The following is an 18,170-nucleotide window of genomic DNA, read 5'->3' as shown; positions in this document are numbered from 1 at the left end:
GTATCTCCAATTAACCTTGAAATGAAACCCTTCAAAATGTAAAAGTATTTGCATTAATTTGTGAATCTCACGCTTGAAACACCCTTTTCCATGAGCGGTCCATTCTAGGTTATAGGTTAACGCATACCTGTCAACCCTCCCGTTTTTCCCGGGAAATCCCTTATTTTGACTTATTTCCCGCTGTCTTCCCGTTTTTTTATTTTCCCGAAAATATCCCGTATTTTGACATTATATAAAAGTCCCGTATTTTCACAATATAAAAAAGTCGGTAGGTCCAGAATTCATGACACGCCTCTGACAGGAGTTTACAGCAGGAAGTCGGGCCATGAATTCATGTCCCCGCCCTCTCAGGCATCAGTAATTACAGAACTCCGTCCGGAGGCGAGGCTGAGCAAGTGATTAGGTCCAGTGTTGCCAGATTGGGCGGTTTCCCGCCCAAGTTGGGCGGTTTCAAGTGCATTTTGGCGGGTTTTGAACATATTTTGGGCTGGAAAACGTCAGCAGTATCTGGCAACACTGATTAGGTCTGAGGTGAAGATGGCGATGCTAATAGCTAAGAAAAACATTAGCCTCTCTTTCTTTGATGATTTCAACAAGTGCGTGGCTGGAATGTTCACAGACTCTTCCATCGCAAAGAAATTTTCCATAGGGAAAACGAAAGCCTCCCAAATAATCAAATGTAAGCTACACATGTTTACATTAAGTATGTCCTGGCTAAGACCTCATAAATAGCCTAGTGTAAACTAATTGGTGTATTAACTGTTTTATCCACTCATTGTCTATTTTATTTTCTATCTGAAACTTACCCATTTTAAATCACTCTTGGTTTAATATCTTATATTACTCTTTATCTCTTTATTACTCTATCTATCTATCTATCTATCTATCTATCTATCTATCTATCTATCTATCTATCTATCTATCTATCTATCTATCTATCTATCTAGCGTTCCGAGGCCATGATTATGGTAAAACCATAATAAATTGCAATGGAATTGAATTTGACTGGTTATGTAATGACCTTTCTTATTTTAACGTAAGATATGTATTTTAGCCCTTAATTTGGGAAATAACTGGTACCACTGAAAGCAAATAAAAATAAATGTATAGTTTATTCACAAATGCACTCTATAAACCATAAGCATATTGAGTTTGGGTCTTGGCTATCACCAACATGCACCAGAGTACAGGAAATCACAAATACTAGATAGAAAATTGCCCACCATTCAACTACACACCCACTTTTGGTGAAGGGTATGACTTTCCGAAATTTTCCCTTATTTTGAGTTAAAAATCTGGGAAATATCCCTTTTTTTCAAACCTCAAAGTTGACAGGTATGGGTTAACGCCGTTACCCGAATACGTTGATCCTGAAGTCATGATGTTCAGCATCTGAATTTCCAGAAGATCTTGAGAAGAAGAAGAAAACCACATCACTTCATTCACTTTTCTTTGTTTTATTTTATGATATCGACTACTAAGTTCAATAAATCTTTCCAACGTCCTTCACGTCCTCATGCCGTTTGCATGGATGTGACTGAAATCGATGTTTAAAAGCATGTTTTCTTCTATTCAGTGTACAGCAGAATAGTTCACAGGTAAGAAAGTTGACAAATAACTGTTGAAAAAACAAAGGAAAACTTTGCTTTGGGTTCACCTCATTTAATTTCAAGTCAGCTTTTATTAACATGCTAATTAGGACAGCTAGGTTGATTGTATAATTGCTGTTCTGTCATTGTTCGTGATAGGATGTGATTACCAAAACACAGAGGTTTCTTCAGAGATTTCATTTTCTAATGGAACAGCCGTCGCTGAACGAGCAAACTAAACGGAGTCCTTATGAATATACCGTATAAGAAAATGAAAAGCAGCATTGAGGTGAATCAAGTGCTTGCTGGTCAGGTTTGTGCTGGATCTTGGAGTCACCGTTGATCAAAGTCTCAGCTGTTGAGCTCATATGAATATTAAGGTAGCTGAAGCCTGCAGAAAAGCCAGTTGGGTCTTGAGAACCTTCTCATGTCGGGACAAGGACACAATGATGCTGCTGTACGAGTCCTATGGAAAATCCATTGTCGAGTATTGCTGTCCACTCTGGTTGCCACATCTTCAATGTGATATCATCAAGATTGAGATCATACAAAGATCCTTCACAACAAAAATCAACAGACTATGAACTATTGGAACAGACTTGAGGCTCTCAACCTCTGTTCCTTACAAAGGTGCTGTGAGCTTTACTCCGTTATCTTGATCTGGAAGATCCAGAACAATCTTGTACCCAATTGTATCAATATTGAGTTCAATGAATCTGCTATAAGAGGAACGACATGTATCAGACTTCTTGGCAATTCACGCTACAGCAGTGTCAACACGATGATATTCAAATTTTTTTCCCCATCGGTCGCACCAGCTCTCTCCAATGTGGTGCCAGTATACATCAAGTCAATCCCTACCCTGATGAGGTTCAAGACAGAACTTGATTAGTGTCTCAGATCATTCCCTGACACCCGGATACCTTGGAATGAACAGGAACTCATTGTTGGAGTGGGTCGGTAGAGAGTGTTAATAGCTGCTACCCTGGGAATCGGCGGCGGAGAGATGTGATATGCTTGGCCTGAGTGATCAAGCTTTAAGCTGATCCAAGGTCTCCAAAGTAAGGTAAGATCCGAAGCTTATCCTGTGAATACCAGGCGGAAGGAAGGGACTGTCACCGGATAGTTGTTCCAGCGCTGTTCCCTTCAGCACAATGAGAGAGAGAAAGCTAAGAAGATACCTCTGTATGTTTTAGTCATGGCAATGATGGATCTGGAGGCCATCACAGGACCGATGGGTGGATTGAATGCCTGTTGTCTATTACAGGGCACCACACGCTTATTGACACCTCGGGGAAATTTACCTGAGCCAATCCATTGATTGGGAGGTAGGAGGAAACCAGAGAACCCAGAGGAAAACCCACAGGGACAAGATGCCAAACTCTGTACAGAAAGTAACCCAAGGATTGAAGCTGAGAGTCAGGAACACTACCTTCCGCACCATCCTGTTTCTTAAATGAATTACATAATCGCCGTGTTTCCACTGTTGTATCATCATTACCTAACAAGCCCCCAATGCCAAGGTATTCCTCAGAGAAGAAGCAGGTTCTTCCAGGCAGCAAAAGGAGACCTGAATCCCAAGGAATGTCTGGGATGGGATGTGGTGGTGGTGGGGGGAGAGTGTGCAAAGGACGCCCACGAGCCTGAAAATATGGGCAGATGCATCGAATCGCACAAGATAAACAAGCGATGAATTTCATCAGGGCCATCATAGCCTTAATTTGGCTGCCTAATGAGTCAGATCCAGTGGCGGAGATAAAAGTTGTCAGAGGCGCGGCTCTAATGAATTTCTTGCCACTTGTAATCAAGGTTGGCTGTCTGAGGAGCAATGATTAATGGAACCCTGGAGGATTCCCTCGGCCTTCGGCTCTCATTACGGCTAATGCATTCTCAAGCAAATTAACGCAAGGGGGGTGGCGGAGGAGAAAGCGAGAAGGAGAGAGAGAAGAGGGATGCAGAGAGCACAGCAGGCAGAGATTGTGCGAAGAGACTGAAAGAGAGGTAGGTGAAGGCAAACAGCAGGGAGAAGGTGAGACACTCGGATTTCTGACAAGGGAAGTCGAGAGGGAAAAGAAACGAGCTGGCTAAAATTAAACAAGAAGGATGCCAAGGATGAAGTTCAGAAATCAAACAAGAATGGAGTAATAGATAACATTAGTCTATCCTTTGATACATCTTCAGTAAGCGCTTTATCCTGGTAAGGATTGTAGTGAATCCGGAACCCTGGACACAACTCGGGAAGACGGAGAACGAGAAGAGAACACAAAGATATGTATATGCAGGAAAAGAGGGAGGGAACTTGTACATACCACATGTTCACTCCTTTGTGATTAACCATTACCCATCTTTTTTTTTTTTTATTCTAATGAACAAACTGATTAATGAAAGAACAACACTCGGGTGTGCTATGGTATAAATCATTTTATTCGAGTGTTTATTATGTCAATAGTCAGCCAAGCATCCGAGCACACACTCATGAAGTCACTTCATTATGTAAAAACAATGGAAAAATTGAAGAGAAAAACATAAAAGGACAAACCGTTTAATAAAAGCGACAAAAAAAAAACAATATTTACATACGGCGTCTTTTTATAAATATGTAAAATATACATCATTATACACAAAAAGTACCTTTGATGGTCAGGCAATGTAATGACAGGCACATTGAGACCAAATGCATGGTACTGGAAAAAAATGAAGTAAACTTAAAGAGGGCTAAAATGCTCTCTTCAAAAGAAAAACGGAAAAGAAAGACAAGTGCGCAGGTACTTCTGCAAGTTTAGTCTGTTCAGAGCCATTTCGTCGGTGCACCAGCTCTCGAGCCAATCAGCACACAGTCGAACCAATCAGATACGCTGATGACCTGATTTTGAAATTATTATCCAGGCCAAGAAATGAAGACAAGCTGCATTTTCCTGGTCATGATACGGTAATTCGATAAAATAGAAGAATGAAGTTCAGATGCAGAGGTGCCAACATTGCTAAGAAACAAGAAAACGCTAGCAGGCAAAGAGATCAAGTTTTACCGTGAAAACACCGGTGGGCAAATGAGACGGCATTTTTTTTTTTATAATAGGAAAACAATGAGGCAAAAGATTGGTGTGATGATACTTAAAAGCAGCTCCTCTATTAAAAAAAAAATAAATTAAAAATTACCAAGAAGGGTCCATAGCGCCGCCCACTTTCTACTGGCTGAGAAGACAGAGGCTTGTGAATTTACACATCAAATACCCTGTCCACACTAGGGATTTTGTACCGATACGAAACTACTTTCGTACCGCAACACCTGTCCACACTAGCAACTATACCGGTACTGTAGCGGTATAACTGCATCGGTACGAAACCCACAAATGTATGGGTTTCGTACCGGTACAGTATCGGTACTGTAGCGCTTCGCTGTAGTGTGGACAGATGAAGCGGTTCTGTATCGATACAAATATAATGCGCAAAGTCGCACACCTCAATCGATGTCTTCGCTGAATAAAATAGTGAAGAACGGAGATTCGTTTGTTTCTTTCTTTCTCAACTGCCTCGCGCATTTTATACGATTCGACTGAATAAATGACCACCAGAAATACAGACTGTACACTGACAACAAAAAGCACACACACACGTTGTTTCATCCATACGCATACATGTCAACCTTTGGTCAATCAAACCTGTATAACCAACCTCCAAAATCCGTATTTCCCTTATAAAATCTGTATAAGCTGCAAATTAAAATAATTTACCTAAAATTTGAATGATAATTAACAATGATATATCCCAGTTACTTTTTATTCAATATTAATAACAATAAACCTTCAGAATGAATACAAAGCTCCAATGTTTGACAAAAACACAAAGTGTGATCAGCGTAGTTACGAAGGAAATACTTCGTTGTTTGGAGACAGGTTTCACCGAGCGGCTATTATGCACGAGACTTCATATTAGCCACAAAGTCAGAAAAATCTGTTCGTAAAATTACGTTATAATGACCAAAAGTATTTTTCCAGTCTCACCTGTGAAAGGTAATCCCATGTGATCTCGTTTGGACGGTAAACCTGTTGGTACAGTTAAACGCAGCACATGAATGAGGCATCTTTATTCTCGGCTACTGTCTAGACGCTATACCAGAGACGGTTGAAGAATCTCCACTTTGCCACATCCAATATGGCGGCGAGGATGACGTATGATTCTACGCAGAAGGCGGCGTCTATGTTTATATGTCTATGACTTCACGGTTGGCGGGATTCTCGCAATGCGGTGTGCGCATGATCAAAAGTGGAACGGAGTCTCGCTACCACAAGATAACGCGCGATTTCATAAGACTCTTTACTGGCTGTCTGTGGTGTACAGTACGTTTGTAAATGTTATGCGCTCTTTTATCATCATGGGAATTGATTATAGCTCTAAATAAATATTGAAGTTTTTTTAAAGAATCCGTATAACTTTATTTATACGCCCGTATACTACGTTTATTGAATCAAATCCGTATAAAATACAGACATTCCGTATAGGTTGACATGTATGCGTACGGAAGCCGCGAGAGGCCCTTCATATAATCCTTTTTTTTATTCACCTTGTTATCCCGAGATAACGACATAATTAATTCAGGATCTCGAGAAAGCAAAACAATTATTTCATGATCTCGAGTAAACAGCTGAGAAATGGTTCATTCAGGTGCGCCAAGAGACTTTTTTTTTTCGTTTCCGGTTGAGAGTACGTCGTGCGCGTTCTGGCTGCCGCTTCTCACCAGAGCTTTTTTTAATTTTATTTTTATTTTCTTTCTTTTTCTATTTTCATTTTTTTTCTGTGTTTGTGTAGTTTGATGTTTGTTTGAGTGCTTTGTCCGCCGGTTGTGGTGTAGCTCTGGACCCAGTTTGGGGCGTCGGTTCCCTCCAAGTCTTGGTTCGCTGTGGGTGATGCCTGTGCTCCCAGCTGTGGACTGCAGTGAGCCTCTTACTCATTTTACATCGTGGTTGTCCAGCGCTCTGTGCTTTAGTGCTTGGCGTGATGTTCTCAGCGATGTTGCTCGGTGGTGTCGCAGCGGCTGTGCAGGCGGTTTGGGACACACCAGCGCTCTGCGTGGTGGAGCTTCTCTGCTCGCTTTGTGGATCCATGGCGTGGTGTTCGAGCAATGTTGTTGACGGCGTCACGGCGGCGGTGCTGGCGGTGTGGGACTCGTTTTCGTGCGCCTTTTGGTGGGACTGTGGCTGCTACATCACGGGAATTACATCCTGACCCCTACTTGGTGGACTTTTTTTTTTAAATTATTTATTATTATTTTTATTTATTCATTTTTTTCCTTGTCTATAATTGTAAAGCGTCCTTGGGTTTCTTGAAAGGCGCTATATAAATTTAACTTATTATTATTATTATTATTATTATTATTGTGATATGCTGACTTTGGGGTGATTTCTCATTCTGTATAGACGCAACTTTGGTCATTAGAATGTCTGGAATAATCGATCACCTAATAAGGCAATATTTTGATCAGGGGTTGACACAGGGAGAGATTGCATTAAGTCTTTTAATAAGGGATAATTTCAAAATTAGTCCGCGGCACCTCCGCAGAAGACTGGCCCGGCTTCGTCTCTACCGACGGAGATACAGCGATCCAGCTGAGATCATGAAATAATTGTTTTGTTTTCTCGAGATCACAGAATAATTGTTTTCTCGAGATCACGGAATAATTGTTTTGTTTTCTCGAGATCATGAAATAATTTTGTTTTCTTGAGATCTCGAAATAATTGTTTTCTCGAGATCACGGAATAATTGTTTTCTCGAGATCACAGAATAATTGTTTTGTTTTCTCGAGATCATGAAATAATTGTTTTGTTTTCTTGAGATCTCGAAATAATTGTTTTCTCGAGATCACGGAATAATTGTTTTGTTTTCTCGAGATCACGGAATAATTGTTTTGTTTTCTCGAGATCATGAAATAATTGTTTTGTTTTCTTGAGATCTCGAAATAATTGTTTTCTCGAGATCACGGAATAATTGTTTTCTCGAGATCACAGAATAATTGTTTTGTTTTCTCGAGATCACGGAATAATTGTTTTCTCGAGATCACGGAATAATTGTTTTGTTTTCTCGAGATCATGAAATAATTGTTTTGTTTTCTTGAGATCTCGAAATAATTGTTTTCTCGAGATCACGGAATAATTGTTTTCTCGAGATCACAGAATAATTGTTTTGTTTTCTCGAGATCATGAAATAATTGTTTTGTCTTCTTGAGATCTCGAAATAATTGTTTTCTCGAGATCACGGAATAATTGTTTTCTCGAGATCACAGAATAATTGTTTTGTTTTCTTGAGATCACGGAATAATTGTTTTCTCGAGATCACGGAATAATTGTTTTGTTTTCTCGAGATCATGAAATAATTGTTTTGTTTTCTTGAGATCTCGAAATAATTGTTTTCTCGAGATCACAGAATAATTGTTTTGTTTTCTCGAGATCACGGAATAATTGTTTTCTCGAGATCACGGAATAATTGTTTTGTTTTCTCGAGATCACGGAATAATTGTTTTCTCGAGATCACGGAATAATTGTTTTGTTTTCTCGAGATCACGGAATAATTGTTTTGTTTTCTCGAGATCACGGAATAATTGTTTTCTCGAGATCACGGAATAATTGTTTTGTTTTCTCGAGATCACGGAATAATTGTTTTGTTTTCTCGAGATCATGAAATAATTGTTTTGTTTTCTCGAGATCACGGAATAATTGTTTTCTCGAGATCACGGAATAATTGTTTTGTTTTCTCGAGATCACGGAATAATTGTTTTCTCGAGATCACGGAATAATTGTTTTGTTTTCTCGAGATCACGGAATAATTGTTTTGTTTTCTCGAGATCTCGAAATAATGGATGCCATCCCGTATATTCTCGGAAGGAAGTTACTCGGTAACCACGGAAACATTTCGCCCACGCGCATTCCAACTACCGTGAAAGAAAACCGCAAACATTTCTCGCTAGTGTGGACAGATGCACTAAACTGTACCGGTAATACTTTGCATCGATACAGTCATACCACTTTCGTACCGGTATAAGTGTGAACACAGCATTAGATAAGGTCGGCAGTGAAGCCAATGCGCATCCTTTCTCCTTGAGTGAATTGCCTTTTCCACCAGCAGTGTTGCAAGGGTTGCATTTTGTTTTGTTTTTATGCCAACTTGGGTTAGTTTCGGAACAAGGCTGCAGACGGATAAAGCATCCGGGGTCGCAGGTTTTTAGGGCTAGTTCAGTTATAGTCCACAGCCGCAAAGATAACCTTCAACAAAAACTTTGGCTGTGGCAAACAAGACAAAGGGCGAGGTACAGACGGCATCTGTGCTGTACAGAACCATTTCTGTTTTAAGACATATCGCAAAAACGCGTAGAGGGTAAAGAGAGATGATGGCGTGGATAACGGTCGAACTGGAGATACTGCAAAGAAACGCGCGCACGCCACAGAGAAGACGATGAAAAAATGTATTTTCTTTTTCCAATGCCCAAACACTTTGGGTTGGATTCAGGTCAGTGATATTTTGGGCTGCAAATTTTACCGATTCCTGGTAGCAAGGGGTCAAAAAGTGTAAATATTGGCACCTTTGCAGATGTACAACTTCAGACGAATCAACATAAAGCTGCCGAATTGTCCCCAAAACAGGAATGTCATTAAAAACATTTGACTACGCTGTAGATGTTACCGGTACTGTTTTCACATCTCCATTAAATGATTAACAGAATGCCATATTCCCTTTCACCGGGTTGTGAAGATATGAGTGGAGGAGCTAATCATAAACAAACGCTCTGCAAACATAAAATACTGCATGGTATATTTAAAAAAAAAAGAAATACAGTATTAACATGATTTATTTTCTGATTTCTCAAAACGGATCAGATTCGACAACAAAGCATCCTGCTTCGTTACTTCCTTCCCTCAGCTCATTAGCACGACTTGAGACAAATCGAAGTGGCGTTTTATCAGGACAGGTTAAAAAAAAAAAAAAAGGAATAACATTTGATGGAAAAGGCTAGCCTGGCTAATCAGGAATTCAAAAGCCATGCTAGTATCCTTACTAGCAAGAGCTTACATCCTGTTAAGAGTCACTAGAGAGGCAACGACGTTGGTCAAGCTTTTTTTTGCTAATCGATTAGCACCTAAAGGGTAGGATGAGGCAGTCAAAGGGAAATATAAGCTACTATATACATAATTCTGTATGTAATCTGTAATACCGTCCTGAATCCTGTTATTCCATATCAGTACAAAATGGAAAATGTCCTTTTCAATGCATAATCAAGTACGGAGGAGGTAAATGAGCATTCTCTAAGCACGCACACAAGTTCACAGCAAACGCAGGTCACTTAACAGATCTTTCATTTGATACTGTATATTTTTATATAGAACGTGGATGTAGACCGCAGTGTCAACCAGTCAGGAGACCACTTCAGCGTCCTCCTCGAATCCGTCTCACAAAGCCCTGATAACGACGTATTATTCTCAGCTCGGGGTAATCATGTCCTTCAGCCTTGACTGAAGAGGTATTCTTAGGCGGTTATCTGCTTTGATGAACGCTGAGAAAATTCTTTGACGGGCTTGGATGCTTAAGATTTAAAACTACGTCCACCTTACGGTACCTTATTAAATTCTACCGTACAACAGGTTCACGTCTTCCCGTAATCAGGCTTTTTTTTTTCTTTCCAGGCTTTAAAGCAAAATCAAAAGACATTGGCATGGAGTCTGAAAAAAGAAAAATAAAACGTGAAATGTTGAAATCTGAACAGAAATATTTCTAAAAATGACTCGTCCTAGTCCTAAGCCTTTAATGGCTTTACACATAGAGCTAATGGTGTTACAGTGCAGCGCAGCCATATAATATATCAAGAGATTTTGGGAATTTGGGTGAACCTGGTACATTCGGATTGACACACTGACTCGACACAATGGAGCAACAGGAAGAGAAGATTTTAACCACGCAAACGTGAATCGTTGCGTTCGTGTGGAAATGGCTAAAGGCAGGGAAGGAAGTCACAGTATCATGGCACTGGGACACTGAAGGCTTACAGCACGGTGTTTCAAATCTACATGATGCTAATGCTGCGGTTCATCTCGCACTGTCCGTTGTTGTTGTTGGCGTTGGGGTTGTGCCGCGTGCTGGTCGGTGTTGACGTGCCGCCGGAATCTGAAGGGCAGCCATGTTGGACGAGGATGTCGACGCATTCCTGACTTCCTGCTCGCCGGGCAAAGAACAGTGGCGTCTGACCGCGGGCATCACGACTCTTCACGTCCACGCCATACTGTACACAGGACAAGTGTGTAAAAAGAGGAACAGGGTGAGTGACATCAGGAATAGTAAAATAATCAACAACTCAAAAAATCCATGATGTATAAATGCAGATTGGTTCGTAACTATAACAAATCCAGCGACGCGATAGCTTTAGTCTGTTTAATTGGATAATAAAGGACCTTAATTAACATGAACATTAACCTCGCTCTGTGCTTTGGGAATCTAAGTGCCTCCTGGACTCCATTTAATGATGAGGCCCAAATTTCTTTTCTGCTATTTATTTATTTATTTATTTATTTTAACACTTGCTTGCATTCCATAACATATTTAAAGAGTCGGAAAAAAACCCTAAAATGTTGATTCTGAATCACATGGACACACGTAAGGGGTGTTCACACGGCACATATTTGCATCGATGCTGCGCCGATGTATTTTGTTGCGATATATCTTACACCGGTGTAAATTTTGTGGAGCGTTCACACGTCACAACCCTGCTTACTAGAGAGAAGCGTGTTAGCACCGGTGCAGCCCCACTTGCGTTCACACGGCAGTTTTTGCGACCGTGCTATACGATAGTAATAATGCGGAAATGAAATATGCGCATGCGTGAAAATGTACTTCCTTTTCCTGGTTGTCATGGCATCACCAAGCGCCGGGAAAACAACGTGGATGAAGACACCAGTGTTGCCAGATACTGCTGACGTTTTCCAGCCCAAAATATGTTAAAATCTGCCAAAATGCACTTAAAACCGCCCAATCTGGCAACACTGGAAGACACGCAGTTCTGTTGTTGTTGATATTCGCCATTTTGGAAGCGCAAAATACCAGGATGCAAATTATGCAATGTCTGTGTATATAATAGTGCTGTCAAAAATGTCGCGTTATTAACGCGTTAACTTGACTCAATTTTAACGGCGATAATTTTTTTATCGCGAGATTAACGCTCTGTGATATGATGCCACGCCCCACACAGCCAGAGTCCTCTGCCCTCCCCCAAAGAGCCACGGTGCTCGGCTTACGGTAAGTTTCGTTTTCGCATCGGCGGCTCCAGCCCCACTTTGCAGTGGCTGTGACAAGACGTGTTATGCTCTGCAATTAAAAAAAAAAAAAAAACATTGGCACAACCAGTGTTCGAACTATGCCGATATTTTCGGGGGGTCCCTTTTTTTTTCCCTTGGGGGGGGTGCTTGCGCTTGTCTCAGAGCGCGGATCTCCATCGCACACTCACTTCGGATATGCAAATGCTTCCCGTTACACACGATTGCTATGTCAATAAACATCATTTTGCCAATATTTTAGAGACCCCCCAACATTTCCCAAATCATGTTTTCAAGGGATCTCATGTCTGTTTCAGGGGATCTCGGATCCCCCGAGTACCCCCGTAGTTCGAACGGTGAGCAAGCCCATTCACTTTTTTATGCTGATAAGAGAATTACAATGGTTTTTCATGTGACAAAAATGTGCGATTAAATTGCAATTAATCGCGAATTAACTATGACAGTCGCGACATTAATCGCAATTAAATATTTTAATCGCTTGACAGCACTAGTATATAATCAACTCTCCTCACGCGTAGCGAGTCTACCCCTGTAGCGTTCAGACGTCCCATTTTATATCGGTGCTGCCCCGCAAACTAGCATTTACTCCGGAGTAAATTTCTTAAACCACCTCCCAAGCAGGGTTAGATTTGCACCGGTTTAAGCAGCTTTCAGGGGCTACACCGCTATAACTTTGTACCGTGTGAACGCTCTACCGGGGCAGCCCCGGTGCTACACCGGAGTAAAGGTTGCCGTGTGAACACCCCTGTAGACTTGGCTGGTCTTTGAAGGCTCTGATTTGACTCGGATTGATATCTTAGTTGAAGTATTATTACGTGACATTATTACATGAATGGGTATGACTTTAAACTGCAACCGGTCGTGAGTATCAGGTCCGGGAGGACTTGAGTATTGAGGATGGTGGAGTTACCCCTACATCGCCATTGCTCCCAGGTCCGCTCTGACCCAGAGTGGTAGCACCTGCCTGGGTTCCAGCTATGGGTTAAATAGTACATCACCAATAAGGCACTAGCAGCAGGGTGTGCTTTGGTGCAGTGTGGCAGATGAACCCAACAGGGTCAATGGCACACCACTAGATGGCACGCAGAAGAGCCACTCAAATGGCCAACGGATGGCATCACTTGGCAAGTCAGTTGTCACTGCGGGGCACTTTTGTGCACCACTTGGCATCAGGTCTGGAGGTCCAGAGAGACAATACGATGGGGGCATGACATTGTTTGTCTTACCTTACCGTGCAAGGCTCTTCGTTAGGAGAGGAGAATAGCATACGAGAGCTCACAAAGCCAGATATTCCATGGCGGCTCGGCCAGGCCGTTCGTGCCACCGCCGCAGGCGGCTCTGTCGCTCTGGTGTGGGCCTCGCGGCCCATCTGCGTTCCTGTGCATCTTAACGAAGCAGTCATCACCACGAGCGATGGATGGCTGAAACACGACAGCACTGTTGAATTCTGGATTCTGACAATTCAAAAGGTGTTGGTTCATTTTCTGTAATAGTTCTGGCTGCCAGGAAAATTCCGGGTGTATATATCAATGTGCTCATTCTAAAGCGTTCGCGTCTCTACAGTCACAAGGACTTGTATAACAGACGCTCAACATCAGAGGATTTGGCAGGATTCAAGTCAAGTCAAAGTCCCTCCCATGCCAGCATCTGGTCTTCCCAGGCATTCTCCTGTCCCAGTGTTGAGGCACACGGGTGCGGCGCTGATTTCCATTTCAGTAGCCCTCTGCATCTTGCCTATGATACAGCTAGGGTTACAGTGGGAGGCCAGTCCTCTGGTAACTGCAAGAGTTTGACTCCCTACTCACATCTGTATTGCAACATGCCTTGCCAGATGGCAGTTGGCACCATTTTTACGATGGTCCTTGGTATGACCCGGCCGCGAGTAGAACTCGTGAACTCGCGGTCAAGACGCGGACACGCCAACCACCAGGCCAGCCTGCAGTCCGAGACAGGACTGTAATGGTTTAAATGGTGGCGTTTATTTTTTGGAGACATTTATTTTGCATTTATGGAAGGAGTCTCCAGTGTTAGTGCTTTGCTCCAGTCAGGAACGTTTCCGCTACAGGAAAGTTTTCAGGACAGACGAGTTTACGTTTTCCAGTTTCTCAGGAACATGATAAGCAGCGTTTTTCTCTCTCATTACCTTCAAGAGAGAAAGACGTGAATCTGCTGAGGGGAGCAAATGGCTGTTTATAGCTGTGAACTAACTTGTCTCCAGAACATTAAATGTAACACTAACTGAATAAAAAGCTTGAAATGTCGTTCTTGAATAAAAAAAAGGCAAATTGCTGCGATATAAGAGAAATAAAACACCACCCTGTCGCTGATTATTTTCATACATCAGCTAGCATTCTAGGTGTGTTTAAAATGAAATTTTGGACTGTTTTTAACTGAAGAAAAAATAATCAGTAACTGGAGCAATGAGAACAGGCTTGAGGACGTCTGGTTGAACTGCATGGAAAAAAACTAAGGTATGATTACATGTGTGTCCAGTTGCAGAAATGGCTCGAAAGATAAATTTATGGGATATAAACTTCATGGCCCTTACCCAGATTAGCAGCTGTGTGATGACTACATTGGCCATGGCGCAGGAGAGGTGCAGCGCCGTGCGTCCGTCCCCGTCGCCGTACGTCTCGTTCACCTCGTCCTTCGTGCCGTGAGCCAGCAGCAGCACGACCATCCTCAAGTCGTCCTCCACCACAGCACGCAGGAGCTGCTGCCCCAGGGGCACGTCCGACTGAGGCAGGCCCAAAAGGAAGAGCTTCTGCTCATACTTCGCCCTGATCCAGCGTTCCTTCTCCTCCCTGATAAAAAGAAGAAGCATATCGAGGACCTATTATAGATAATTCGCTTCTCAAAACTCCTAAAATATTGACGCTTGAGAAGATTTTTGATTTTGTCTCCCGGGGTCTCAATTCCAACGTCACTGAAATCACAGCACGTACGGTACACAGAGAACGAACGGTTGCTTTTTTGCAAGCGTTGCTAGCGTGAATGTTGGTTTAGCCAGCCACACGTCCTGCAAGTTGTTTTATTGGCGTCAAACCAAAAGCGTTTAATGAACTCCACCAAAGAGAGACATGTACAGTTTCGTGTCATGGTCCATTTTCTTCCTGTGCATGCTTTCATCATTTACAGCAAATGAACCCACCAGCACTTTGCATCATCTGCAAATCTTTCACGTTTTGACCGAGGGTTGCTGTCACTGCTACACAGTGCGCACAGTAAGCAGGAACATATTTCATTTTGCATGCATGCCTTGAATCTGTGTTAATAGGGCTACACTAAAAAGATGACAAGCACATTGTTTTTAATCACCCGACAGCTTGCCAGTAAATTGTACACAGTTCAGCGCCATGCTGTGTTTTAAACATTGCTCCCAACGGTCACAAAGTTCTGCACTATGTTTCAGGCTTATGCCAAATCAAATACACTTTTGGACCGCAACTCAATCTTTTCTATAGCCTCTTTCTGAATGGCTCCCAGTTGAACATTTTTATTAATCCTATGGAATTTAAATCTTGTGCTTAAACACCAGATACGGTTTTATGCCTCGTTAAGGTCAGAAACACTTCATCGCAGAAACCCACTTCTACAGGTGTTTGAGGGACATCCTGCAAAAACCCACTTGCTGCTCGAAAATAAAGGGACATTCCTAAGTTAAAGAAAAGAATTTCAGTTGATTTTCCCAAGCTCAGGTTTTATACTTCAGCTAATTTGGCATTTATGGAAGGAGGCTCCAGCGTCAAAGCAACACACCTTGTGGCTGCTTGAGACCTCTTTGTATAACACTGTGAAGACTGGTGTACCATTGTAAATATGGCAGTTGGTGTTTTTTTTTCCCCCCTCAGTCTGCAAGTGATCCTAAAGGTGCCAATATTTTCAAGCATGTTTGATATTCTCTCCGTTTAATCACGTCGTCCAAACCCGTCTGCGCTTAATTTCAAGATTAGCACTGAGAAGCAGCCAGCGAGAGTCTGATATCGCGTCCAAATGGGCAACGATCAGTAAAATATCAGGTCCATATGGCAACGCAACGCTTGCTGAAAACGATGCAATACACATGCCACACCTCTAGGGGCGCTGTAAGACGGTCCCTTCGGAGACACCAGAACAATAGAAGTAGTAAGGACGCATGCGCATAAACTATTATGCGCGAGACTTCATATTAGCCACAAAGTCAGGAAAATCTGTTCGTAAAATTACATTATAATGACCAAATACAATGAAAAGTATTTTTCCAGTCTCACCTGTGAAAGGTAATCCCATGTGATCTCGTTTGGACGGTAAACCTGTTGGTACAGTTAAACGCAGCGCATGAATCTTTATTCTCCGCTTTGACCTATCCAATATGGCGGCGAGGATGACGTATGATTCTACGTGGAAGGCGGCGTCTTTAATGGTCCGGAATAAATTGAATGCTACACGTTGATGGATTAATTTGTTGTTTCTCACCTGTGAAAGGTAATCCCATGTGATCTCGTTTGGACGGTAAACCTGTTGGTACAGTTAAATGCAGCACATGAATCTTTATTCTCCGCTTTGACCTATCCAATATGGCGGCAAGGATGACGTATGATTCTACGCGGAAGGCGGCGTCTTTAATGGTCCGGAATAAATTGAATGCTACATGTTGATGGATTAATTTGCTCTTCTACGCCCTTTTTGAGGAATGTATTGTAGGACTTAAACCATCATCTGAAGAGGTGAGATCGCTCCTTTTTTTCCCTATTTTTGCTGGCGGGATTGACTCTGCCCTAAGGGCAGAGTCTCTCTCTCTCTCTCTCTCTCTCTCTCACTTTGCACCATTACACAATAAATATTCACAGTGAAAATATTTTGTAAGCGCGTTTCATGAACCAAGTTATAGGATTTGTTGACAACTCGCATCGAGTTCGTTACACTTCTACCCGGTGTGAAGCACTCACAGTCATGTGGTTGTGACGTCATCGTAAACAAATCCGTTCTACTCATCCAGACGACTTCACAACGGCAACGTTGCCAGATCTTTCCACTCTGGAACCCGTTCTCAAAAAGATTGCGTTTTGGGCACCCAAAACGCCGGTGCCGTGTGGACGCCAGGCCTAAACGATAAGCAATTGTATCGGAGTCACCTGAATCCGTTGCCGTGTGGACAGGGCCTGAGAGGAAATCAAGTTCATTTGCTGTCATGCGCAGCAGATCCCTGAATCAGGTTCATCATTCATCTATTTGTGCTGGAGCACAAGAGCAAAATGTAACCTTGCTCTGGTGTTAGGTTTCTGTTACTATCTCTTATGTTAACGGGTCGGTTTTGACCCGCGTCTTAAATCAGCCATAAAATACCCTAAAAACAATTATTTATCATCTAATTTGTTTCTTACCTCTTGGTTACCTTGTTCTGCTCTCTTATCCATGAAAAGATTGATTTTAATATTTTTGTTGTGGCCCCCTGGGCCTTTCTTTTAACAGCATACCCCTCGTTTTCAATATAAAAAAGCGGTCAAATGAACCTCAAGAGAATAATGTAAACAAATAAAAGGTTGTTCTGTTACCTGACTATTACTGAGGGGTATTAGATCACATCTCTTAACCCTCATCCTACCATGCTATTTTACACCTTAATCTTACCATGTGGGGTCCGTTTGGACCCCAATACTTTTCTTTAAACTTAAAGCTTATAAAGACAAAATCACCAGGTAAGTTTTGTTCAGAACATCTTGTATTAATAACAGCAATACAAAAAAGTACAGCCAATATTATTATTATTATTATTATTATTATTATTATTATACATGCACACTCTTCATATCAACATTCACAAAGGCCAGCGCGAGCTTACCCGCGACTCTGTGCTGTTAGCACAACAGTGCAGTCACCTTCTAGCTGGTGTAGTATTAGCATTAGCAAAGGCCAATGCTAACTTACCCGCAACTCGGTGCTGTTAGTGCGGCAGTCCAGTTACCTTCCAGTTAGTGTAGTGTTGGCGAAGGCCAGTGCTTGTGCAATCAAGCTGAATATTACTACTATTATTTTCCCTGTGTAATTTGCTTAGTTACTTTTAAAATCAACATTGACAGCTACACACAATGGAGCGACCTGGTAGCCAAAATTCTCTCAAAATCTTCTGCTTTTAACCCTCATCCTACCATGCTATTTTACACCTTAATCTTACCATGTGGGGTCCGTTTGGACCCCAATACTTTTCTTTAAAATTAAAGCTTATAAAGACAAAATCACCAGATAAGTTTTGTTCAGAACATCTTGTATTAATAACAGCAATACACTAAAG

General features: G+C 41.9%; 1 protein-coding gene across 2 annotated transcripts in view; it reads right to left on the bottom strand.

Annotated features, from left to right (window-relative positions):
• Nucleotides 1-3,995: 3,995 nt before the first annotated feature.
• Nucleotides 3,996-18,170, bottom strand: part of agap3 (ArfGAP with GTPase domain, ankyrin repeat and PH domain 3) — a 291,019-nt gene continuing 276,844 nt past the window's right edge. For both annotated transcript variants that reach the window (XM_060921058.1, XM_060921056.1), the window contains exons 17-18: nucleotides 14,448-14,703; nucleotides 3,996-10,851 (exon numbers count right to left, since the gene is read on the bottom strand). In XM_060921058.1, the coding sequence (XP_060777041.1) occupies nucleotides 10,636-10,851; nucleotides 14,448-14,703 (472 nt within the window). In that variant the 3' untranslated portion in view covers nucleotides 3,996-10,635. The remainder of the gene's footprint in view (nucleotides 10,852-14,447; nucleotides 14,704-18,170) is intronic.

Source organism: Neoarius graeffei, chromosome 5 (genome assembly GCF_027579695.1).
Source record: "Neoarius graeffei isolate fNeoGra1 chromosome 5, fNeoGra1.pri, whole genome shotgun sequence".
Taxonomy (NCBI): Eukaryota; Metazoa; Chordata; class Actinopteri; order Siluriformes; family Ariidae; genus Neoarius; species Neoarius graeffei.
Note: the sequence above shows the minus strand (reverse complement) of the source record. Positions and strands in the feature narration are given on the sequence as shown.